The sequence below is a fragment of the Mus musculus genome, chromosome 7 (assembly GCF_000001635.26).
Source record: "Mus musculus strain C57BL/6J chromosome 7, GRCm38.p6 C57BL/6J".
In the NCBI taxonomy this organism is placed as follows: Eukaryota; Metazoa; Chordata; class Mammalia; order Rodentia; family Muridae; genus Mus; species Mus musculus.
This window is the reverse complement of record NC_000073.6, coordinates 111606232-111633386: the sequence shown is the minus strand read 5'-3', so window position 1 is coordinate 111633386 and position 27155 is coordinate 111606232. Positions and strand designations below refer to the sequence as shown.

At 46.6% G+C, this 27155-nt stretch overlaps 1 protein-coding gene across 3 annotated transcripts in view; it reads left to right on the top strand.

The window, feature by feature from the left end:
* The window catches only part of Galnt18 (polypeptide N-acetylgalactosaminyltransferase 18), a 308412-nt gene that overhangs the window by 146681 nt on the left and 134576 nt on the right, over nt 1-27155 (top strand). For all 3 annotated transcript variants that reach the window (XR_003946460.1, NM_001360903.1, NM_173739.4), the window contains exon 2: nt 16903-17095. Coding sequence is in view for 2 of the 3 variants with exons in the window: in NM_001360903.1 (NP_001347832.1) it covers nt 16903-17095 (193 nt within the window). In the remaining variant the exon portion in view is untranslated. The remainder of the gene's footprint in view (nt 1-16902; nt 17096-27155) is intronic.

The window sequence follows — 27155 nt, the reverse complement described above, 5'->3', positions numbered from 1 at the left end:
GCAGCTTATTTATCTTACAAGTAAACCCAGAATAAAGTACAAATTGCTTCCTGTGGGAGGCTTTCTACTGACACGACTCTCCTAATGGCTCAGCCATATCCCCCTCCTTCTAGAGCCATCTTCTTGCTGGGCCTTCTGTGACCAAGGACAACTGTGCTGCATATAGAGAGGGTCAGGCTACAAAGTTGCTTTGTCTACAGACATCTGGTTAGAGCCAGAGCAGGCTAGGAGCTAAAGAGACAAATAGTCCCACTGCTTGGGAGGCACCATGAGTGACATAATCCAGGGATGAGATCCCATTTGCCTACTGGGTATCTCTACATGAAATATTTAACTTCTCAGAGCTTCAGTTTCCTTTCTTAGAATGTATTCAATTTAAATGTTTCCCCAAAAAAAGTTAGTGTGGAAAATTCAGGGCCCAATGCAACAGCACTGAGAAGGGGGCTGTGGGAGATAAATGGATTATGAAGGCTCTGCCTTCATAAGTGGGTGACTCTGTGCATTGATAGATGATGGTCTATGGACAGGATGGGCCAGTTGTCCCAAGAGTAAGTCTTTTATAGCAGCTATTTAAGTCATTGTCCATGACTCTTTCCCATGTGATGTTCTTGAGCATACTTCCATAAACAAAAGAGACTCTTGCTCTTTACGAATCACCCAATCTTTGGTGTTTGGTTGTAGGAACAGTATGAGAAAGACAGTGGTCTATAAGCACTGTCTCTTTTCACATTAAGCCCTGAGCTATGCATAGCCTTTAAAAGCACTATCTTGGTTAACGTCAGCACATCAAGTCATCAGGGTATATGGAGTCATTTCTAGATGATGTGATATGGTGGCCCCAATGATGATGAAGGCACAATTCACCCTGCAACTCCCACTCTCCCCATAGAGCCCACAATCATTTTTCTCATGGATACAACAGAAAACAAGTCAGAGGCTAGACACTGACAAAGCCTAGTACAGCGACAGACAAAGATAAGCTCTGAATGATGGGACCCTTCGGGAAAGCCTGCTCTATCCCATCCTTAGGCATCTGTATAGTGCAAGACATCTGTATAGTGCTGAAAGACTTCCTCCTTGCAGCAACACTGAGGGCAGCAGGTGGGATATCCTTTCTGACCCTGCTCAGGTGAGTTTGCAAATGAGCTTTGATGACCTTGCACACCCCCTTGGTCCTAGTACAACAGCTCCTTAGAGCCCTGGTCTAACCAGCAGTCACTACAGTGCACTTTGTGTGGGGGTCCAGGAAGGTGGAAGGCTCCAGATTTAGCAGACCAACATTGAACTGACAGCTTGCTACTCATAAGCTGTGAGGCTGAGCAAGGAACCTCCTGACCCACTGGTTACTCAAGCAGCAGAAACTGGAGAAATGGTTATGTCTAACCCATAACAGTTGGGCAAAGCCAGCTATATCATGAATAGTGCTTAGCAGGATTCTGAGCTGCTCTAGAGGAGGGACCTTGGTATGATATTATCTGCCCTTGGTGTAGTTGTGCTATAGTGCATACAGTCTGGCCAGGCTTCTCTTGCACCAAGTCAAGAGGTCTCCAGATGTGCTGGCTCGAGGGTGGTACTTAATAAACCCCACCCAAATGCTTTTCTGAAGACAGTGCCAGGATGATTATGTTGCTCTCACCAGGGGCTTTGAGGTCTGTACAAATGTGACTAGGCCTGCAGCTCATAGAGGACAGTAGACAGGGACTCAAGGGTGGGAATCTGGCTGCTTAGCCTTGTCTTTTTGTGTGCTGGGCTTCCATGTGCCATATAGGAACTGGGGTCTTAAGCTTTATAGTGCTGTAATGGTGATAGAAACCTACCACTGCTCAGGCAGTGCTAAGCACTGTTCAAGAAATAACTGCCTTTGCCCAACCGTTACGGGGTAGACATTCCATTTATCCTGTTCCTGTTGCATGAGTAACCAGTGGGTCAGAAGCTTGCTCGGCCTCATAGATTGGGAGTGGCAAGCTGCCAGTTCAACCCTGCTCTGCTAAATCTGAAGCCGTCTACCTTCCTGGATCCTCACACAACATGGATTCTTGAAATTGACTGGTGTCTGGTTGGACCAGGACTCTGAGGAGCTGATGTGATCAGGTATCTGAAGTGCCCATATTTCTGACCTGGGAAAAGATGTTGTTCATCAATGATGTCCTGTCTTCCAGGGCTTTGCTACATAGGAAACTCCTGGGCCACTGAGAAGGAGCTGGCCTATAAATGTACATTGTGAAGCTTGCCTGCTGCCAGGAAGCATCAGAGTTACTTCTAATGAGGGCCAGGTTGTCAGGGCTGTACCCCTGTCTTTCATCTTCTCTTTCTGAAGTCCCTTCAGAGTCTGGGGCAGTGTGGCTCAGGGCCTTCATTAGCCCTGCACTGTCTGAAATCTTCACAAAGGCAATAAAGAAGCATCGCTTCCTTTGTGTTTATAGCAGCTCAGACAGCTCTTCTCAGCTACAGTGGTCCTCAAAATAATATCCCCAGACGTAGCTTCTCAACACTGTGTGGCTGAGAAAACCCATTCTGCTGACCTTGCATAGTCAGGCAGCAACAATTGCTTCTTTGGCAGCACACCATCCCCCTGTCTACCTTGTACTGGAAGGGGAGGAGGGTTCTGGAGTTTGGGAGATGGTTGAACTTGAATCTCTGTCTCTCTTACAATAATCCACTTCCACACTTACAGAGTATGTCACATTCTCTGGGGACAGGCTGTTCATTGATCCAGGAGTTCCTTTTTAGAAGGGTGACTGCACATTTCTGGAGGCTTGAGTTCAAAATCCCTTCCCCCATCCCAAGAATCTTCAGTGAAGTAACTTAAGGGAGCAGTAACTCCATGAAGAGCCTCCAAGTTCCTCAGTCCCTCAACTCGTCAGATTTCCTCTCTCAGAGGCAGGGCTGGACCCAGGCTTTCTCACCCAGTCCTCGGAGTGTGCTCTGTAGAAACACCTGAGAGGAAAGATCAGGTCTTGAGAGTTGGCTATTTGTAAGAGCATGAAGGGCAGGAAGGAAGAGGGCAGGTGCTGAGTATCTGGGGACATGGAGACCAGGATAGCCCAGGAATGGCACACTCTTCCCTTTTGTACACAAAGATTGAGAACCTTCTGTATTGGCCTTGGAGAGGAGGCAGCGGGAGGGGTAGACTTAAATACTCCAGGAGGGAGATAAAATGCCATGATACTCAGGTGAAGAAAATAGACCTTGCAGTTACAAGTTATTAAAATTCCAAAGGCTACTGAAAAGAAGGTAATGATAGCGTCTTATTCTGTCTGAGAGAAGGCAATGCTCTTTTCTACAATAGCATTTATGATACCTAAGTGGGTTGTGATATCAGATCAGGTGATGTGGCTGTTGGGACTCGGGGTGTTGACAATGGACCCAGAGTCCTGCAGATTAGACAGGAGCTGCTCCTGTCTCATGTACTGGGAACCACCCTGTGTGGTGGGAGGAATATCTGGGATGGCCCACATTATTAACAAACTTGTGAACTGGATTCTCAGACACAGGCTGGAGTTGGAGATCGCTGCCTTCAGCCCAGCCATATGTTAGAGTCACCTGGGAAGATAAAAAAAACTGAAGGCAGAAAGGTGGTCCTGTTGTTCAGGATAGGATTTGGTCAGTGGTAGGCATCAATACTTAGTTGTTTTGTACCCCATTTAACTCAAAGATCAAGCTGTGTTGAGAGCCTGGGTCCAGCTCTAGCTTAGAAATGCGCTCTCTCTCTCTCTCTCTCTCTCTCTCTCTCTCTCTCTCTCTCTCTCTCTCCCTCTCCCTCTCCCTCTCCCTCTCCCTCTCCCTCTCCCTCTCCCTCTCCCTCTCCCTCTCCCTCTCCCTCTCCCTCTCCCTCTCCCTCTCTTTCTCTCTCTCTGTGTGTGTGTGTGTGTGTGTGTTTTCTTGTGTATGTATGTGTCTTCTAGCTGGGACTTGGGCTGACTCTACTGATAGGATGGTTCCCTTTACTGAGTCTTCATCTGGTTGTCACATTAGCATAGAGGTTCTTGGAGCTAGGAGACAAGTCTTGGTCATATTGCCTCTTCATATGGAAGGGTGGTGAAGGAGATGGCTTGGTAACTACAGCCAGAAGCCATTGTAAAGGGAGGTTTCCTCCTGGGGGTGCTGAGTGGTACAAGATTAGGTTGCTACAGGACTGAAACCACTGACTATCGAGATGGATGTCTGCATGTCAGTGAGGCCCAGCAGTGCCCTCTATCCATCCCTGGCCCACGTAGCATACGTGACTGGGAGGAGCTAAGGATGCCTATATCCTGCTTCTTAGATCCTTTAGGAAGATGCTGTTCTATAAACACATTGCCTATATCCAGAGATAATAAATATATTCCCCATGTTTTATAGTCAAAGACACATGTAGCTGTTAAGCAGGGCTCGGTCACCCAGATGGTAAGACAGTTTCCACCGTGAATTTTCTAGAAATCTCCTGTAAGTCCTGCCTACCAGTCAAGTCTTCAATGGATCTGTGAGTGTCCTTAAAGCTGGACCTTCCATAGGTCTGTGAAAGTCTTTATGGTGAGCCCTCCATGGACCTGTGGATGTCTTCATGGTAGACCTCCTATGGATCTGGGAATGTCCTAATAAAGAATGATTCCCTAATCTCTCTCAAGTCACCTATTGCCCTGGGATGAGCACAGTGCCATTCTCCTATGATCCCACCAGCACACAGAAGGCTGATACAGAAGAATTCTAAGTTCGAGGGCATCTTGGGCTACATTGCTATCCAAAATAAATATATAAATAAATAACTCCCCTAGATATATTTATTGCCTGTGTAGCAGATCCTCTTTCTCTAATGGCGTGCAATGTCAGCATCAGTTAGAGGTCGTGTGCACTTTGAGTAGTATCATTCAAAATGACTACTGCTAGTGTTTACAGTGGTGATAGTTATTTGATAAATTTCAAGAAATATAAAAAGAGGATAGAGCTTTTAATGCTTTTCTGATTTAGATCAGTAGTTTTCAAAATGCAGTCACTACCTATCAATGTGGCATGAAATTAGTTTACTAGTGTACAACCAGCATTCATCTTTCTTAGTAGAATATTCCAGAACAAATTAGAACGTCTCAGATCTAGCCATATATAGTACATCCAATGTTCCTGTTGCTGTAACAGAATTCCTGGCAAAAGCCATGTAAGGGAGAAAGGGTCTGCTCTGTGTTTGCTAGCTTATCACTTCTGTAATAAAATACCAGAAAGAATCAAGTTACAAAGAAAGAGGGATTTTTTTTTTCTGTTTCACAGAGTTGGAGAGGATGGCAGAGCAGATCCACTCTTATTGTGGCTAGGAAGCAAGAGAGGATGTGTGAAGGGGCTGGAGTCCCACAGGGACTACAGAGGGAAAATTCTCAGAGACTTAAGTCTTTGACATAAAGCATCACCATCTGAATGCCCTCAGCACTACTTGGTGAAGGCCCTGAGTGTCAAGCCTTGAGCTCATAGGCTTCCGGGAGAGATTTAGGATCTGGACTATCCTAGAGGCCCTGAGCTGCATATTTAATGGACTACCCAGCAGGAAGGTCATAATTTTCCTACCTACCTAACTCCCCAGCCTCCATGTTTAGTCTAGATACAGTGGATCCCATCCTGGGGCGCTGGGCTGCCAAAGCCACGAGCTTCCCTGAGTTCCCATTAACTCCTGACTTTGATAGAGACGGGGCCTAGGATCAGAAGCAGACCTTTGAAAGGCTTCTCATCCCAGGGCACTGGCAGGTTGTAGATTCATTCGATCTACTTAAGAAGGATGGAGGGCTACCTAGGATTCTAAATTACTCAGTGGCAGATGCTGTGGGGAAGATCAGATAGTAAGTAGCCATTCAAAGAATCTCCCCACCTGCTTCCATTCTACCCTCAATTCTCAGCACAGCACTTGACCAGTAAGTTACAAGACTTAACAGGCAAAGCGTGCTCGGGTAGAATGTTAAAGTTCTATTGCTAAATTACACACTACCTACAGGAACCCCACAGGAAGTAGTTTTTACAACCATTCCAAATTTCCCATATTTAAAAACTGAACCATAGAGAGGTTTAGGGGCTTGAGGCAGGTTACACAGCTAGTGAGGAGTGAAGACACATTCCAAAAATCCAGGCAGAGTGGCTCAGAGGTTCTGCCTTTCATTTCTGGGCCACCCTGATTCTGCAGAGCTACACCTTGCTGGTTCTTAGTTAGGGAAATGGGCCCCATACTATTTATAATCCTAAACATATAGATCTTATTTTGGTCTATCTAAGGGTACACAGAAAAAGCACCTCAAGCCACTGGGTCTTAACCAGTGTGCCAAGTTCTACCACTGTCTGAGCCACTCCCACAGGTAAAGAACAGGAAGCCTGAGTCCACGTCTCCACCCCAAAGAGCAGAGCCCCAGCCTTGAAGCATGGCACGGAGAGGGAGCATGAGGTCTGCAGGCTTTCTACTTATCCTTAGATCTAAATCTAGGAGACCTTGGACCTCACAGATAGGCGATTTGCCCTCAGATGATTTAGTGTGTGCAGGGGGGAGGGGCAGGCAGGGATACTTCATTGTATACTTTGAAAATATACTCCGAGGGCTGGGGAGATGGCTCAGCTGGGAGAACTCTTACTCTGCAAACATGGAGACTGTTGATTGAACCCCATAACCTATGCTCAAAGGTTGGACGTGGTAGTGTGCTTGTCTCCATCACTGGAGATGATTCCTGGGGCTCGCTGGCCAGCCAGCCTAGACTACTTGGTGAGTTCCAAGCCAGTGAGAGGCTGTGTCTAAAAACACAGAGTAAGGAGTGACACCTAAGAGTGATGCTTGATCTCCACATGCACACCAGCACACAACACCCCCACTTGTCCTGCACATGTGTACACACAGAGAGGTGGGTGGAACACAATTGGAGAGCAGAGCCTTCATTATGGAGTGTGGATAATCCTGAGACTCGGTGCAGGAGCCTTGTCTGACTTGGTGCACAAGGTATCAACGCAGATGCTCTTCAAAGCCCACAGCTGACAGAAGCAGATAAGCATGGGGCCCATTCACTGCATCCCAGACAGGCACAGATCCTTTGTCCAGTCCTTTGCTGAGCTTGCCTGGCTGTGGACTGTCTTTGCTTCCTTCCCCAGCCTCTGACACCTAGGTAGCATGGCCAGGTTAGGGAATTTAAGAATTTGCTAGAGGAAAAGGACTCACCCCCACCCCCATACGCCCTTCAAAAATCACAGGCATGACGGGTTTTGCACATGTTTCATGGAGAGCACATTACGTTACTAACACAGCATCAAGACACCATACAGGTTCCACATCTTTCATGTGATAAATATTTTTTTTTTACTGTCATGCTTGAGAAATGGATTTTGTTTGAAAATGGCCTATTTCCTTTGATGGCTGCTTTGACGTGGCTTCAAAGCCTGTCACTGACAAATCTCCTTTTCCTTGCTGCAATACAGCCGTGGCTGCTGGGCTGGGAGATTTATGACTGAGAAATGTCATAGAAAGATGTCCAGTGGCCAACAGCTGCTGGGAGCCATGGCCAGCTCGTCCCTGAACTGTCCTGGCTCGGTACCTGTAAGTGAACCTCGGATTCACAAGGCTGTGACTGAGACCAAACTACACTGAGAAGTTCAGATGTGGGCTTTTTGGTCAGAGTACAGGCCCCAAATATTTCTGCTCAAGTTGAATTTTTGTGAAACTTGGAGTGGTCTTGTCTGTTCCTTGCAGTAGTTGGCACTTGGGGGCGGGGAGGGGGCAGCAAGGAATGGGGACATCCAGCAGCTTTTTATGTCCTGGTTTACAGGACTTCCTGGCTCTGTGGCTTGAGTAAAGCCATTTACCTCTCTAGGCATGAGGAACTGAGCTAAAGGTTCAAATGATCTAGAGCCAGGAACGTGTTAGTGGGTGAAGGAGCCTCAGGATCACCTTGTGTTTATGATGAGAAAACAGAAGCCTAAAGAAGGGAATGGCCTATCAGCCTTGCCCAGGATGGGGCTGAGAGTCAGGACAAGAGAGCAGCCCATGGTTCCCACTAACATTCCCTACCTATTCCATGTCACCACATGGTTTCATAGTGAGACCCTGGACCCACAGCCTCAGCATCACTTGTAATGCATAGAATACAGGTTCTCATAACCACACAGCCCTACTGAATAGGAGGCTCTGGGGCTGGGTATCAAGGGATACAGCTTTCCCTTTTGCAGGATATCCCAGCACTTCGGAGAGAAGTGTGTTGCAAAAGGATTTCACTTGGGGCCTATACCTTTCTCCCACAGATGGATCTATCTGTGAATCCCCATCAGGAAAAGTGTGGCCTTCAAAGGCCAGCAGGAAGTGTCCAACAAATTCATCCCAGGAAATTGATGCATGGACACTGGGTGCTTTATGCGGGCACGTGAGGCGTATATTTAGGAGTCTGGGTGTTCAGTTCTTGGCTGTCATCTCTCAAGGAAGGAGAGTGATGGTGTGTGCTTCAGAGTTCATTATATCTCCCTGGCAGAATTCTAGGAGTAAAGGCTGGTTTTAAAAGAAGTAAGTAATGGCACTCATAAATCCAAGTTCCTAAGATACATGTATTCGCCACTCCTTAAAATGAGACTTTTTTTTTGCATGTACTTTTTATAGGCTTTGAGGGTAAAACTTGGGCCTTTTCACTGTAGCTTTATTGTGCATGATTTCTAGTTCACTCTGCTTTTCTGTCTATGAGTATGCACACACAACAAGTGTTGGTTGCTCCTACCTGTACTAGACATCTTGGATGTGAATTTAGCCATACCTGTATCCCGAATCCCACAGAATCCCCAGAATCTTAAGGCTGGGAGGACTCAGACAGGAATCTGTACAGGCTCCATGTGCTAGAAAAGGCCATTGTCCCACCCCTGGAATGGGCTTGTCATCCAATAGCTGCCTGATATACCAGCCCTGCCTTTTCCCAAGAACCACGACTGAGGCCTGGCAATCCTCTATGACATCTAGCCCACCTGATTGAGCTGTACCTCATGTCCTTATGGTTTATTTCCAGGATTCAAGGTCAGATTTCTGTACCTCATCCTGCCTGCAGACAGCAGGCCTGCCCAACTCCTGGCCAACTGTACTGGGCAGTCACTGTAGATATCAGGGTGGAGGAAGCAGTGGACTCATCTAGAGCTCCTTGCCTCAATGCTCTCCTGGGACAAGTCTTCAAATCTCCTTTCTATAGTGGAGGGAGGTGAGGGCCAAGCAGCTGAGCTCTGACTGTCAGCTGAATAATGGCCAACCAGAAATTCTACCTGAAATTTATGGATATCCCAGTCTCAATGAAAAGGAGAAGTCAGGCTGCAGATGAAAGTGTAGTGCTTAATCCAGCTGACCTTAAACTTGGAAGCAACCTGAACAGACCACATCCCCGATGACTGTAGGGTTCTGATGGAGTGGAGAAGCAGAAAGCAGAGGAGGCCAGTGTGTTGTGCTGAGGAAGCCTTGCTGCTCTGAAGAAGGAGTATAAGCCACAGGCTTGGAACCGAGAGAGTCTGGAAAAAGTAGGAAATAGATTCTCTCAGGGAGAACAGGCCTGTCGACACCTTGATCATAGTTCAGTGAGACCACATGCCATTTCAAGAATTCTAGGATAAGGAATGTGAGATCTTATAGCTACAAGTTTCAAAACCTTGCTTCATCTGGGACCAGGACAAGGCTAGGACTTGACCCTGGAGTCTGGGTGTTAGGAGGAGGGAGAGAAGACTGCATCCCAGGCTGGGGCTATGGAAGGGGGATGCTACACAGTAGACATTGACCACACATATTACTTCTCCTTGGGTAGCTCATGAAGTCCAGCTCATGGGTGGTGCTGCAAAGAACTATAAACCCAGTCTGGGTTTCCCTGGAAAGGCCCAGCATCAAGGTTCTTAAGGAAAACTGGTCATTTGTTGCTGGCAGGAAGGCAGCACATAGGATTTCCCTGAAAGCTGCTGAGCTGTTTGTTTGTTTCTGGAGATTCAATTAGTCCCTTGCTTTTTAATTCCAAATAAGGCATGCACAGAGGCATCTTAGGAACTAAGGAAGACATTTTCTTTAAAAAAAAAAAATCACTGAATTAGACATTAAGCAGGATGAAACTGTGGTATGTAGATTTTATCTCAGGAGAGTTGTAAAGAAAACCTGCTTTAAGATTTATACCCAAGATGCCCAGTGTCATCTTTGCTTTTATCTGATGCTTCGTGTTCACCTATAGGGTAGAGGTGGTGTTAATGTGTCTGTGTGAGCATATGTCACATGTGTGCTCACAGAAGAGGGCATCAGATCTCCTGGAGCTGGCGTTAGAGACATTTGTGAGCCCCTTAATATAGAAGCTGGGAACCGAACTTGGGCCTTCTAGAAAAATCAACATGTGTTCCTAACTACTGAGCCACCTCTCCAGCCCCAGCTTTCATTTTTCTGAAATCTGGGGTCACAGCACCTTGGCAGGTAGCTCCCATTCGCAAGGGAAATAAAGAGACTGGAGTGGTCTTTAGGTCTTGCTCAGGTGTTGTGAACAGCAGGCTCAGGAGGACAGAGAAAGGGGTCTCAAGAGATGTCTAGGAGAAGAAGGAGGAGACAGCATCATGTGTCCTCCATCTGAGCTTCAGACACAAGGACTCGATGTCTGGGGAAGTATATCCTCAGAATTTTGGCTACTTGTTGCTCCTGGGTCTGGATCTTGTCACCAAGGCCCCAAAGGCCACAACTCTAAACAGGGTCTGAAAATGAATAGAAATAGCAATGAATTTGGCCTCTGGGCAAAGCTGGCCACTGCTCACTGGCTCTCAGAGCCATAGTAGTGTCTGCTCTGCTTGTGAGAGAGACACCAATAATGGAGCAAAACCACAAGGAAGGAGAACATGCAGTCCAGTCTGGGTGGCAACCGGTGTGCACTTGGTGTAAGTCACATCCCACGTGGTAGCTTTGTCTGCCTCTTCAGCTACAGTGTCCAGCTCCAAACCACTCTGACCTTCAGCAGCAGTTATGTACTGTGACCCCTGGGCCAGCAGAGATGGGTATTGAGTTCTGCTTCAGAGGAGGTTTGGGCTACAAGCTCTTTTGCAACCTCTCCAGAAAGCCGCCTCTGAATTTCCTCTTCCAGCTATGGCAAGAGCAGGAAAATGTCTTGGCTTCCCACCCTGAGGGTCTTCAGGGATGCAATCTTGAAGAAAAGGTACAAGCAGAAGAGGTCAGGGCTGGGCATCTCTTCAAGGTATGCATCACACCACTCAGAGATCCAATCTTGTCACTCTGTCCTGAGCCAGGGCCTCCCTGCAAAGCCAGCTTTACAAGGCTCAGCAGGGCATCCACCTGTGTTCTCAGAGCTTGTCAGATTATCCTAGGCTCAAAGCCTTGCAAGCTTCCGTCACCCGCTTCTCTCTTGCCTCATAGAACCAGTGTGGAGGTAGTTAGGATGGATCTGCAAGGCTCCATCTTATTTGTGGGTGGTAGGCTCTGTGGGTGTAGCTCTGATATACTATTCTGGATGTGCTGTAACATCTGGGACGTTCTGGAAAACAGGACATATACAATGAGGAAATGGCATTACCATGGATGTACTGATGAGCTGAGAAAGTACTCCATAACCCCGCCATTCTGTTTACAGAGGCCTGTGTGTGAAGGGATTGAAGGAGCAGAGTGGTCCTCAAAATGTGCTTGCCATTGTGTGTGATGGTCCATGTCTAGAACCCCAGCATTTGGAAGGCTGAGGCAGGAGGATCTGGAGTGTCAGGCTGCCCAGGGCTGCCTGGTAAAACCCTGTCTCACGAAGCAAGCAGGCAATGTACAAACTTGCCAAGATCCTGCAGAGCCACAGGTTCTAACCATATTACAGAGGGGCTGGCTTAGCATAGAGCAGGACCCAGGGGCTGCCAGCTAGGCCAGGTATATATCCAGATCACGGGTTGGCCAAGAAGTCTGAAGGCTTCTGAGAAAGAGCCCAAAGCAGTGGGGAGAGGAAGGACATCCACAGGGAATCTGAGCATCAACTCTTTACTCTGTGAAGGTATGCCTACAGCTTACCAATTTGTCCACAAGAGCATAGGTCCACTGAATAGCTGCCTAAGTGGGTCCTGGTGCACAACATGCAGATAGGGCTGTGCTCAAGAGGGAGGGAGGAAGCTCTGCACCGAGCTCCTTAGTGTCCACTGCAGCATCTCACTATCTGCTTTTGGGCTGCATATGGTGAAGCATCTGTCCCAGGCCCTCAGCTCAGCACCATACTTTCTTTATTCTTCTTGGCTCTTGCTGTGCCCTCCTCTGGACTCTTTCCTGAAGGGATCCTGTGGGTTTCCCTTGCTCTTTGTGCTCTAACCCAAGTACTTTCACATCTTGGAAACTGTTCCCATCCCCCACTTCTCCTCCGGGGATCTGATGGCATGTTGTATGCTCTCAGCAGAGCACTGATCACATTTTCCATGTTACCCTTTCACTAAGTCCCACGAGCACAGAGAACATGTCTGTCTCATCTTTATATTTCATTATTCAACAGCTGGCTTCACACAGAATAAAGCTGTTTCAGTACGTGTTGTGGGCTGAGGAGATGGCTCAGGGGATAAGAATGCTTGTTGTGCAAACATGAAGACCTGAGTTCAGACCCCCCCAGAACCCACAAAAGAAATCGTTCATGGTCATACATACTAATGGCCTCAGCACTGTGAGAGGCAGGGATGGAACTGCTGGGGCTGGCCAGCCACAAGTTTAGACCCAAGTTCAGTGAGAGACCCTGTCTCAAAGGGGTCTGGCAGACAGATAGCAGAACACCCAAAGTCTTCCAATGGCCTCCACATACACTCATGTTCACATACACACACGTGGATGCATATTTTAAACACATATACAAACACGTTAAATTAAAAATAATAACATTTTTTATGTTAATTGATGAAGAGGTTCAGTAGCTTTAGTATGCAGGACTCAGAGAATTCCAAATCCCAGCATCAGAGGGAAGCAGTCACCAGTGGCTCCTCTGGGTGATCCTAGCCATGATGGAGCTGGTAGATGCTGAGTCAAAAGGACGTTCTGGAGATATAAGCAGGGATGACAGGTTCTCGGGTCCCTGGAAATGTCAAGCATGAGCCCCAGGTCATTTTCAGTTCCCATTAATGTGCAGAATGCCATGTACAGACACATTAATAGCACCTTCAGTAGGTGACTAGTGTCCCCCCAGGGAGTCCTCCTCCAGGAGCTGTTGAGGGCCCTGTAGCAAGCACCTGGGGGACTGAGGAGACTCAGAAAGGACAGATGTCATAATAAAGAGCTGGGGCCGGGAAGGAAAGGGGGTGCCTAGCTTGCCTTCCCCAGGCCTTGCTGACTCTAGTTTGATAGGACACTCCCCAAAGATAACTTGGCTCAATTTTCTTTAGACGCTGGATCTGCCTACCATGTTGCCCTCTGTACCTACCTTCTGGGAGGAAGAATTTTTAGAAGTGATTATTGGGCTCCTTTTGCTTCTGAACTCTTTAGGGTGAGGGAAGAAGGGGGAGCAGAAGAGATGGGGAGAGAGGAGGAAAAGAGGGAGGAGGAGAAAAGAATGTAGAGGCGGAAGGAGGAAGGGACAGAAGAGAAAGAGGAGACACAACCTCCTTTGGGCACTGTCTCCATGTTTCCACGGTAACAACTCTATAAAGTGTCCTGTTCTGGAAATGTTAGATGATTCTCAGGCACAAGAGACCTGCCCAGCCACCCTAGGATCTAGGGGTGATTGTCTAGCAGTGTCCAAATTCCATGGAGCCACCTGAGAAGTGTGTTATACGGGTACATAGTCACTGGTTTGGTGTACTAGATAGGAACTGACCACACACAAGCCCCTTCATGGTCTTTCCTGCTACACACCCCTACCTGCCAGCAGGCTCCACTTCCCTTTTGCTCCAGAAAGATCTGGAAATTCCTAGCAGGCAAGCAGTGGCCTTCTGACTCCTCCAAGGATTTTTTGCTACTGCCCTGTTCAATCATTTGACAGACTGAACACATGTGGACATAAAGCGTGCGTGCACAATCACACACACACACACACACACACACACACACACACACACACACACACACACACACTGGAATTCTATGCAACCATAAAGAACAATGAAATTACAACACATTTAAGAAAGTGGATGGAACTCAAGGTAAAATGAAATAAGCCAAACTCAGAAAGACAAATGTGGCATGTTCCTCTCAAATGCTGGGTCTGGACCTAAATTTACATGTGATGTGAATGTACAGGACATGAAAGGGGCCATGGGAAAGGAAGAAGTGATCTTGGGAGGGAAGAATATCCTGGAATACATGTGTCACAAAAGACCAGTGGATTGTTGGGGGAGGCAGGAATCCAGCAAGAGGTAGGGGGGCAGGTGTGATGGAGGAGGGCACTTGGGAAGGGGGATAGATAACAAAGTAGACTGATATATATGTACAAAATGTCAATATGTAGCATACTATGTTGTATGCTAACTTAATATTTAATATAAAGAATGAAACAAATATTGCTTCCCTAGGTTCTTTAGCTCCTCTTGTGTGTGTGTATGTGTGTACACATGGGGTGTGTGTATGTGCAGGTGTGCCTTCACATGTGTGATGACCAGAGGACAATGTTGGGTGTTGCTCCTCAGGTGCCATCTACCTTGTATTTTTGAAACAGTCCCTCAGTAGGCTGGAACTGATTAGTTAATCCAGATTGCCAGGGCAGTGAGCACCAAGGGTCTGCCTGTCTCTGCCTCTCCAGCACACACCACCAACCCTGGTTCTCTTTAGAAACCAGGATCAAATTCAAGCCCTCATGCTTGCAGAACAAGCACTTCATCAACTGAATCACTACTCCCTCATCCAGGCCCCTACTTTGTCTTTAAGAGCATGCTGGTTTCACGGTCCCGATCATTTGTACCCATACCAAGTAACAAGGTAGGGACACAGTGCTGTAACCTCTGTCTTCAATCTGTTTGTAATACATTATTATGCAGCACAGGCCTAATTGTGAATCATAATTTTTTCATTAACTGATCTCATTTTACTTGGTAATATCCATTTAGGCATTTGAGAGCAATAAAACTCCATTTCTTTTAAATATTATATGATTCAGTTGGCTCACTGGTTTAGATTTTACTGCCCCCCATTGGAGTGAATAAGTCATCCATCTTTACAGAGATAACGAAGACCTTCAAGATCACGCAGGCAGGCCTCGTGGGGAGAATGCTCAGGTGCACCCCATTCTGGAGTGGAACTTGCTTCCATATCCCGAAGCCCCTTAGAAATGTGTGCATCAGTCATACCAGGCCCCTCAGTAGATCCTAACCGTCTTGATGGATCTGGGTTTTCTTTTGTGTTTCTTAAAAAGCATGCAAGCAAACAAACAAAAACTGGTAGTGAGATGACTCACCTTGTCCTATGGGTCCCAGCCTGCTGCTACCCACAGGTCATAAAATGCAGGGGGAGAGGAAGGAAGTGGGTTAACTGTGAGGGTAGGAGCAGGCCTCCCAGCACTTCCATGGTCTTCCTTATGACCCCAGATATGTATCTAGTGCTCTGTATGTCTCTCTCTGAAGATGGTCAGTTGAGATTAAGGGTCATGTGGGGGCATGCTTAGAAAAGAGCCCTGACTTATGAGAGTAGTAAGTGGTTTTTTTTTTTTTTTGGCTAATGTTAATGAGTTATACCTCCAACCTAGTGGGTGGTCGGCACCCCCCAAGGAGAGGTTACTCATGCTGACTCTCTGGGAGTCTAGTGGGCAACTAAGAGTTCCTCTGGCTGTATGCATCTCTCTTACTCTCGTTCTCGCTCCAGCATCACCTTTTCAGGTCTGCTTTCTGAAGCACAGGCCCCCTAAGTTCCTTTCACTCTGTGACAGCTGAGGAACACTTCTGACTTGGAAGACCTGAGGACCCTGGCCTTGTCTCAATCCTGTGATTTTAAGCATGTTGTGTACCTACTAGCTACATAGAGATAGATGAGAGTACCCACCAGGTGCCCTATAGCTGCCTCTCCTGGTCCTTATGCCTGCATCCTCAGGTCTCTGTCTAGCCCCAGGCTCTACCTCATATGTTTAAGACATAGTGGACAGTGGGCTAGACATCTTTGCCTACTGTAACTACATTTAGTGGTTTTTCATGACAATCTGCCCCAGGATACCAGTTTAAGTCTTGGCCCATCAGCTGTGCTAGGTCTGTGACTTGATACCAAAGAGGGGTTGAAAAAAACAACTCTCCTGTTGCCTTCTTCCTCCTTCTCATTGTGGCTCACCTAAGTGTCTCATGGGTTATATACAGTGCTCACGGGTCTCAGATCTCGGTGATCTGTTTGGAAGGTGTTGGTTTCGGGAGGCTGGTGCTTACTGTGGCCTCACAGCTGGTGTACAGTGGAACAGATTCCGAATCTCTGACCGTACAAATCCAAAACGACTAGTATTCCAGGTGAGAAGGCTTGCGAGGATGCTGGAAAACCCCGAGCGGCCTTTGAACCTGGAGCAGGCTGCCTTCCTGAGGCCACCAGGAGTCCGGGAAGACGTTCCTAGATGTATGGCAGATGGCTGTCACCTGTGTCTGAATGTCCCATGTATGGGTGGGCAGAGAGAGCTAGGGTCTGGATGGAGGCTGGAGCAGGACGGCCTGAGGTGCTGGAGTGCAGACTGGGGAAGGAGCAGAGGCTCACATAGGAGACTGGGCCAGTATTCTTGGCAGAGACAGACTGGAAAAGGCTGCAGTTCTGTGCTGGAGCCATGGCATGTCAGACTCGCAACCATCAACTTCTTGGCGGCCTCTGCTGGGTACATTTCTATATCCCTGAATGTGATGCTTATTGGATGGATGACACCGTAGATTCATGGGTGAATAAATCTTTGAGAACCATGAAAATTCCACTCTCCTCAGTCATTGAGGAAGGCTTGTGTGAGGAAGGGAAAGGGATTGGGTTTGGTGTATACAGGGTTGCACTCTGACCTACTGACTCCTTGTCCCTTCTTTCTCCAGAGGCTCCTGCCAAGCCTGAGGAGGCAGAGGCCGAGCCCTTCACGGACTCCTCCCTGTTTGCACACTGGGGGCAGGAGCTCAGCCCGGAAGGCCGGCGTGTGGCCCTGAAGCAGTTCCAGTACTACGGCTACAACGCCTACCTCAGTGACCGGCTACCCCTCGACCGGCCCCTGCCAGACCTCAGACCCAGTGGGTGAGCAGTCAGTGGCCAGGCTCTCGTTTATGTGGGCGTGGGTCCTCACAATGCTGGGAACAGAGCGAGAACTGGGAGGGGGCCCTGCATTTCCCCTCTGCTGAATAGGGGGACAGCTTCCTTCCATTAGAGATTTTGGGGATTAATAATCCAAATTATCCCTTAAGGGCACCAGAGCCATCTAGCAGACCCACTAATCTGTCATTTTAAACCAATTAGCTCTAACTTTTTTCCCTTAAATTAGTTTTTTCTTTTTTTTTAAATATATCAGTCTTCCAGGGTGAACAAGTCATTACACCCAGCAGAGAGGTCTGACTTGGCTTTTCATTTTGTTAAACAAGGATATTTCTTTAAGGTGCAGGCAGAGTCTTTATTATCCATAATTATTAAAACTTGGGCATGCACCACAGTTAGGAAATCTCATTAACTTTTGTGAGCTCCCCAAACCTTCCTTCCCCCTTCCCCCTCCTCATTTTTAAATGTTCCTTAAAGGTACAAGCCAGAGTGAGAGTCTCTTTAGGATTTTCTGGAAAGATTTTGTAGCTGAGCTTAGAAGTTATGGCTTCTTAAAGGGGCAATTCTCAACCTATGGGTTGTGACACCTTAGTGATTAAATGACCCTTTCTCAGGGGTTGCCTAAGACCATTGGAAAACACAGGTATTTACATTATGGTTTGAAACAGTCGCAAGATTAGTTATGAAGTAACAACAAAAGTAATTTTATGATTGGGAGTCACCACAACATGAGGAACTGCATTAAGGGGTCTCAGCATTAGAAAGGTTGAGAATCACTGCCTTAGACAGAGGACTTAAACTCAGCTCTATCAATATTCACTGAGTACTTACTGAATACTGCATAATCAAGTATAGTTGTCTCTGGCCTGAGGAGAAGATGGCTGGGCTATAGTCATCTAAGAACTGGGGAAATACAAAGAAGTTTATGTGTGTGTGTGTGTGTGTGTGTGTGTGTGTGTGTGTGTGTGTATCTGTGTGTGCATTTGTGTGTGTGCACTTAAAGATGGTTTGTGAAGTTATGTGTGTGTGTATGTGTGTGTTTGTGCACATGCATGCATATGTGCATACATAATAATGTATATATGGGTAGATAGGGAGGTCATAGGTCAACCTTAGATATCATTCCTTGAGTTCTTCCTTCATTATGTTTTTGAGGCAGGGGCACAGCCTTGCCTATGGGCTAGGAGGCAAGGGTAACCAGCTAGCAAGCCCCAGGAATCCTCCTGCCTCTGTTACATTGGCTCTGAGAATACACATGTACCATGCTCTGCCTGGCTTCAGTATATGGAAGCTGGAGATCAAACATGGATGCTCGCATTTACGGCAAACCCCTTATTGACTGCGCCATCTCTTCTGCCCTCATGATCTTATCATGTAATTTACAGCAATGGAGGGAGAGAACATGGTCAAAAAAGCCTGGAGGCCAGCCTCCACAGAGCCTGCCTTCCAGAGAGTAAGCTAGGAAAAAAACACAGCTCATTCATGGTGACATGCCCTATGGATAACAGTAAGAAGAGGGAAAGGGAGAGAGGGACTCTACTCTGAGCCAAGTAAATCAAGGGGCAAGAATGAACCCTGGGCTCCCAGAGATGGATAACTACTCCAACTGAACTTTGACCCACATCTGGGTGCCACATCCTGGCTACAGTTCATCCCCTAGCTATGTTTAGTTTGACTAAACATAGTATAGTGCGTTTCAGAGCTGGCCCACAATCCCTAACATTCTTCTGAGAGAAACACTATTCTTTTTTTTATTTTTTTTAAATTGTGTATTTTCTTCATTTACATTTCAAATGCTATCCCAAAAGTCCCCCATACCCTCCCCCCCCACTCTCCCCTCCCCTCACTCCCACTTCTTGGCCCTGGCGTTCCCCTGTACTGAGGCATATAAAGTTTGCAAGACCAAGGGGTCTCTCTTCCCAATGATGGCCGACTAGGTCATCTTCTGCTACATATGCAGCAAGAGACACGAGCTCCGGAGCTACTGGTTAGTTCATATTGTTGTTCCACCTATAGGGTTGCAGACCCCTTTAGCTCCTTGGGTACTTTCTCTAGCTCCTCCATTGGGGGGCCCTGTGTTCCATCCAATAGCTAACTGTGAGCATCCACTCTGTATTTGCCAGGCACTGGCATAGCCTCACAATGGACAGCTATATTAAGGTCCTTTCAGCAAAATCTTGCTGGTGTATGCAATGGTGTCAGCGTTTGGAGGCTGATTATGGGATGGATCCCCGGGTGTGGCAGTCTCTAGATGGTCCATCCTTTCATCTCAGCTCCAAACTTTGTCTCTGTAACTCCTTCCATGGGTGTTTTGTTCCCAATTCTAAGAAAGACACATGCTCCACTATGTTCATAGCAGCCTTATTTATAATAGCCAGAAGCTGGAAAGAACTCAGATGTCCCTCAACAGAGGAATGGATACAGAAAATGTGGTACATTTACACAATGGAGTACTACTCAGCTATTAAAAAGAATGAATTTATGAAATTCCTAGGCAAATGGATGGGCATGGAGGGTATCATTCTGAGTGAGGTAACCCAATCACAAAAGAACTCACATGCTATGTACTCACTGATAAGTGGATATTAGCCCAGAAACTTAGAATAATACCCAAGATACAAGATACAATTTGCAAAACACATGAAACTCAAGAAGAACGAAGACCAAAGAAACATTATTCTTGCTGTCCTTTCTAGAGGGTTTGCCTGAGGAGGTCTATAGGGGACCCTGGATGAGCAGCATCCTACAGTTTCTCCAGGACATCATCACAAGAAAAGGCTCATCCCTCTCCACTGTGCTGTACAGTTTGTGGACCTCACACACCTCACACACCTTCCATGGAAGATGAGATCATCCAGAAAAGCCAAGTCACCAACAGAGGCAGTGAGCATTGGCCTTCTATCTTCAGAGAGGGCTCTTTGCAGGTGCATTTAGCACGGGAGGCTTCTTATGCACATGAACTTGACTGGCTTTCACTCATGCCAGACCTATGGCCAAGACAGACAATTATTGGTAGACCACTTTGTGCAAGGAGAGCTTAAGGAGAACAAGGCTGCCAGAGATTGGTGTTTTCTGTAACACGTTCAGAAAGCATCGTTCCAGCAGGTCCACTCTCTATCAGTCTACACTGGCAAGCATCTGTAGTACATCACACTCATTTGTAGGTAATTGTTTGGTGATGGTTGCATGTGATCTGGACTCCTACAACCCCTTTGCTGGAGGAAGCTTGGTTACTGAGTATCCACGGCAGAGAGGAGGGAACTGAGGCACAGAGAGACTGCATGAGTTGCCCAACATCCTTAGAGTCAGAGCTGGAGTGGGAAGCTGAGCAATCTGACAATAGAAATTGACAGGTAACTGCTGTGCTCTACTGTTGTAAGGTGGCAATTGTGTCACTGTTGTGGAGCTAGAAGGACAGCCTTCCACAGCATTAAATGTTGGGTGGCCAGTTTTAGAGAGAGCAAGGTCTGCATCTACATTTTGGAAAAACTGAGTGAAAAGTAACCCATTACTGATGCTCAGAGTGATTCGTTGGCTACAGCACCTGTCTCCAAAGAGACTTCCTGTGTGGTATGCATTCCTGGCCCTGCCTCTCCCTTGCATTGCCTCTGGCTGGTCCCTAGGGGATAAAAGATGTAATCCAACCCTTGTCATCTGCCCGTGCTCAGAACAAAGTACAATCAAAATGAGAGTCTATTTAGTTGGTCCCTGGGTTTCACGAATTTCTTCATTCAATGAACATTTATTGAGCATGGAGTTTCTACCAAACACTAGAATAGTAGAAGACGGGCCAACCTCCTGGAGCACTCTGAAGTGGGAGTCCAGACAAGAGCCAGTACAGAGTAAAGTGGTTTGCTGGAGAAATTGCTGAGGATTTCCTAGTGCCCTTGGGGAAGAACCATTCTGATGGGTTCTTGGATAGCCCATGGAAGCCTTGCCTTCTTTGGCCTCTATGGCAAGAAGGTGGCCTGGCAGGTGACACCTCCAGGGAAATTCCCTTTACTACCTCTGATGTTTCCTGGAAGGAAGGAAAGACAAAAACACAAAAAGGGAAGAGGCTTCCTCTATCTCCTCTGCCAAGAGAGATTTTCTTTCCCAGTATCCTCGCAGGAAATCAAACTCTCGAGGAGCATAGAAGGCCAGCGGACCACTAAAGGAGACAGCACATTACTAAAGGGTATCATGTGTGAGGCTTGAGGTCTGGGAAGTGGCTTCCTTACTCCTTCTCTGGGTTGGAAAGAGCTGTTGTTTCAGGAAGGAAGACACCTCATTTCTGATTCGCTGGTTTCTCATTGGCATTGACTGATGTAACAGACATGAGGTCTTCAATATGGGCCTTCTCCTGTCTCTAATGTCTAAACTCTTCATTTTTTTGCCACTGAACCTCAAAATAAGCAGGGACAAAAAAGAAAAAGTCAAACCAGAGGAACACATATGTATCAATGCACATTGGATATCTGTGCATTTGATTAGACGTGAGTCAAATAGCAACATGTCAACAACTAAAGTTGAGAAAAAAATCAAGGAATCCTTTGTTCCTGGGGAAGAAGAAGATAGAGAGATGAGGTTGGGTAAGGTCACTGGAAAACAATGAGTATGGCAGTGGTTCGGAAGGAGAGCCATGAAGAGTTGAGGCAGTGGCCACTTGAGGACAATGAAGGTAGTGGATTTCCTGCCCTTGCCTCCCTGTGCTGCAGAAACAGACTCTCTGCATTTCTTCCTCACTCACTATTTGTTATTTCCAAACAGTGGCCATAGAGGAATCTAAGAGCAAGTGCCTGCCCTAAGGTGTGCTGTGGAAATGAGTAAAAGGCTTATAGCACCAAGCCTGCCAGTTACCAAGACAACCAAATAGCCTGCCTCCAAGGTAGCTAAGGGAAGAGAACTGGGCAGTGGCTACTTCCTGACTCTTGCTGGCAGATCTTCAGACATTTCTGAGTCTTTTACCTCCAGTGCCCTCTATGGGACTATGTACCTCCATCCCAGGGACTAGGGTACTCTGGATTTTGGGTTGACAGTTATGTTAGGCACTGGGGTTGGGACATCAGAAGTTGGTGTTTAGAGGACTGGACTATTTTCTACAACCCTGAATGAAAGCAACTGAGACAGATTCACATTCGAACCTCAGAAGTCCAGGTCTAGAACAAGAAAGAGTAGGGATGGAATGGGTTGGTAGCAGAAAAGGAGTCAAGCAGCAGGACCCTGTAGAGCATGCAATCCTAAGGGAGGAGGGGACTACAATCAGTAAACTGGGGTATGACAGCTGGATAGTTGGCAGTATTGTTGGTGTTGCTGCCCTTGAGCTGATGAACTGCAGATAGCACCTGTGCTGTGTGCTGGGGCCACATGTATGCTCCCTATACAGCTTGATTCTCACGACACTTTCAAGTAGTTGTTACCATTTTATGTGGGAGAATGCTAAGCCTTACTAGGCTAAGAAATCTGTTTGGATTAGGGAAAGACTAAGTTGGTACAGTGCATGAGGACCTGAGTCCTATTACCCAGTAACTACATCAAAAAATCTGCTATGGTAGTGTGTGTTTCCAATCATAACACTAGGGAGGTAGAGACAGGTGGATTCTTGAGGGTTGCTGGTAAACCACCTAATCCACTTGGTGAATTCCATGTAGAAGAAGTGAGAGACCCTGTGTTATTTTTAACAGCCAACTTGACCCAACCTAGAATTACCTGGGAAGAGAGTTTCACTTGAGGAATTAATTATGTAGGACAAGTCGGTCCATGGTGAATTTGTCTTGATTGTTAACTGATGAAGGAAGACATATCAAGTAGCAAGTCCATTGTGAGCAGCATCATTCCTTAGGCACAGAGTCTTAAACTCTATGAAACAAGAGAAATCATGATGAAAGCAAAAAAAATAAAATAAGTGTGAGACTATTTTCTATTCACTCTTGTCTGGTGATGTGATGTGATGAGCTGCTTGCATTTCTGCCTTGACCTCCCTGAAATGATGGTCTGTAACTTGGAATCATAAGCTAAGTAAAGCTCTTTGCTCCCCTTTGGCAGCTTATCATCAGTATACTTTGTTGCAGCAACAGAAATGCAATTAGGATAGCCTGTCTCACAAAAACAAGATTGATAAGGACTGAATTCTCCCCTACCCCGATGACCTCTGATCACTATGTGCATGTGTACACACCAGTATCTGTATGCAAACACACACATGCACACACACACAAACGCATGCATATGCACATGTACATAAGGAACCTGCTTAAGTTCTTACAGGTACTCTGTGGCAGAGGTAGTGTCTTTATGGGTTCTCAGGCCTTCAGGACATGGCCTCATCCCTACTCCTGCCCTGCCCAGGGGAGCTTGTCTGACTTGGGATCTTGTCTTTGGAGAAGCAGAGGTCTGTGAAATACAGTTGCAGCCAGAAGCAACCATAGAACAAGAGATGAAATAAAGACTCTTTGGAAGGATTATGCTGTCCATGTTGGAAATGCTCATAGGACAAATATGGTTGGAAAGATGGCTCTCTGACTGAAGCACTCTGGGAACATACTTGTCTCTCTCCCTAATATTAAGCTCATTGTGGGCCAAGAATATGATGACTTGATCTTGAAGAAGCAGTAATCTCAAGATAATATGCAATGTGGTACAATAGGAAGGTGACAGTGTTGTTCTCCTTTGCTATTAGACCTTATCTGCAGAAATGGATTGCAAGGAACACAGGGGCTACCCTGGGAGAGACACTGTGCTATGTGAAATGTAATGCTTCTGTATATGTTATAGATTAGTAGTTAGACTTGCTTCTTTGGACTCCAAAGCCAGGACTCTTGGCTGAAAGTTGAATTGAACTCCAGTAAGATCCTGTAGCCTCTCTGTTTTTATTTATAGATTGAAATCTGCTCACTCAGAGAGCTCAAGACAAAGACTGAAATATATCTGGGGTCTCGAGCACACTTCCAGGCATGCAGTTGCTGTTGTTGTCTGGTTTATGAATTGTTGTGTGGTTTATGAATTGACTTAGAGGGAGAGGCAGAAAAGAAGCAGTATGGTCTTAACTTGGCCACCTGGAGGACCATGTGGACAGAGGGATACAGGGTGAAGCAATGTTCTGGCAGCAGATGAGAGAAGAGCTGGGTAGGTACTCTGGAAAACATCACACTGCAGCCCCTAGGAAAGACTTCTTCCACATCCCCAGAGACCAGAAGATCAAAGGTTGAGCCCAAGCTGGACTTGGCTGGGCAGTAAAGGTCTTATTGTTCTTAGCAACTGGCCTTCCATGACATATCTAGGGACCCTGCCTTCCTTTGTAGATCCTGGGATCTTCCTTTTCCCACAGATCTAGTGCTACCCCTTCTGCTCCAGCAAATAGATTTTTGTGACACCTCTTCTACTATCCCCAAAAGATCAGGTGACTCCCTTCCCCTGTCCCTGAAGATGAAGAAAACCCACCTTGCCCTGCCCCAGCAGATCTAGAGGACAACCATTTTCCTACCCCTAGCAGAACAAAGGGGGATTCTTTGTCTTACCCAGGTAGGTTTAGAGAATCTTCATTCCCTACCCGCAACAGATCTAGAGTTCCCACTTTTCCCTGCCCTGACATTTCTATTCTACCTTGCATTCCTTGGCCCTAGTTGCCACAGATCTGGCCTTCTCACCTGCACACCTACCAATCAGAGCCACCGAATGTAACTGTTCCACTAAAGCCTGCAGTTTTTTGATGTCTGAGCAACTGTACATTTAGGATCCATATTCTCCAGATGCCGTATTCTCCAGATCGCTCAGATATTCGGGGAACAGTTGAGCTTCCTGTTTCCCTGGTATTGTTTACATTCTAACTGATGACTCTCTTGTTTATCTCCCCTTATCTGTCTGGCAGATCCTTTGTCTACATTGATAAGATCACCAGAAAGGATGTTCATTAAACTTCTGCCTTTGGGAGAAGCTGAGTGTTGATGATCATGTGTGCTCGGCAGCTCACTCCACAGGAGTTCCTGGGCTACATTCTGTTTCTAGAGCAGTCCTAGGCCACTTCTCTCGTTGTACAGGTGGATGACACTCCAGAGTTTCAGATGACATTGTCTTGTCCACATCTGGGTCAGTGTCTGAAATCCTGTCTATGCTAAGTACTTGACCCTGGCTCCATCATCCTCTTGTTGCACAATAGAATTTTGTTGCTGTCAAGCAGGAAGGATTATGCAAGCCGACTCCATGCTGGTCCTGTCTTAATGGAGTTCCCACCATACAATACTCATGGCCATAAATGTTCTGCTCATGAATTTGAGTTTTCCTTCAGGATTCTGCCACCAGGCACTGTGCTTCCTGAGAATTGCCCTGCTGCACATTGAGTCAGGTGCTGTGAATTCCCAGTGTGCAGTTAAGTCCCGACTTTGTGCAGCTTACATCTGAGAATGTGTCACAATTACATAGAGATGTGCATTACAGTAGCATACAGTGGCATGAAAGGAAACAAACAAACAACAAATGAAAACAAAGCCTAGGGCATCATGGTACCAGAATGATTTCAACCAGGAATTGGAGTAAGCCCTTCTGTGGGAGGGTATGTGGGTGGTTTCTTTGCAGGTGGTGAAGACACATGCATTTAATGTTCAGAAGCCAACAAAAGGCTGTGGAGGTGGGGATACCCTGTATAGCTCTAGGATGCAACCTCTTTGTTCCATTTCTATTACATCTTTCCCAGTGATTCATTTCCACGTCAGCAGTTGCTCAGTGTTGTAGTTCTATATCCTGCCCTGGACTTCTGCTGCTGCTCCCTTAGAGAATTCACATTCAGAGTTCCTGCAAGAAAGCCCATAATCGGCTTTATGATCTTTCAATATCATCAAATCTGACTAGGCACTCCCATTGTATAGTTAGTAACATTTCCTCCAAATTGAAACCTTCCCTTCTGGATGGAAGGGAGAAGCTCTCCCAACTCACTATCGACCCAGGAAGCTTAGAAAGCTTCAAGAGTCACAAAGCTCCTCCCCAAGATCAGATGAGCAGTGGACAGTTGGGAGGGAGGGGCTTTCTTTGGTAATGCTGCCTGAAAGTTGTCCTCACCCGTGTGGAATGGTCTTTTGGTCACTCAAGCTGCTTTTGAGTCACCCACACTCATGCAAGTAGTCCCAAGAAACTCTCTGGTTCACCAAAATAGACTGGAGCAGATCCCCCCCCACCCCCCGCCATGGTCTGTTGTTGGCACCCTATGTTCTTTACATTCTCCCAGGTAAAGTCATAAAATAGGCCCACAAGACTGCCTTATAGGTTAAAAATGGGCCTATTGATCACTATGTGAGGCTTAGGAATTAGCCACTGCCACTGCGCCCCGCCCCCACTCAGTTACAGACCAAATGATAATGTGGAAAGGACAACAGAAGACACTGTAACTTATATAGATGTCCCTGGGACTGCTTATCTCAAAGGCAGTATTGTAACTGGGAGATAATCTCTAGCTTCCATGCCCAGAAATCTTTAACACACTGCCCCACACCTTCCAGTCATAAAAATCCCCTCTGTAGTTTTTATGCAGAATTGGCAGCTTAGGAGCCTGGCCTCCCAGCAGGCTTTCATGATACCAGTACCACAATACCACTGACTCCCTGGACATACTTGCAGAGACATAGGAAGGAAGGTGGGTATAGTCATGAGGCAGGTGTTAGCAGCCAGAGGAGCCTGGGCTTAATTAAGCCCTGGAGGATAACTTCCCACCTCAACTACATTTCCTTCATCTACATTGGGGATAAAGACACTGACTGCTACTGATAGTTGTTAGGAGTGATAACATGGTAGAAAAGAACCACAGCATGCCTTATGGCATGATGAGATGCCCATTAATGCTGTTGCTTTCAGGGATTCTCTATAGAGTCTGGGAAGAAGTGGTGAAAAGTGTGGGAATCCCCAAGCTCTGAAGGTTGTAACGATGTATGTGCCAGCCAGAGGGAGGGACAGTCTCCACTTGTGTCAGTGAGAATCCTCACATTACCTCATCCTTGGATCTCTGTGAGTCCAATCTCCTTGGAGCCAACAGATGTGTTGATATAATTTGGAAATCCTGGAAGCTAGAAGTATGCCAAAG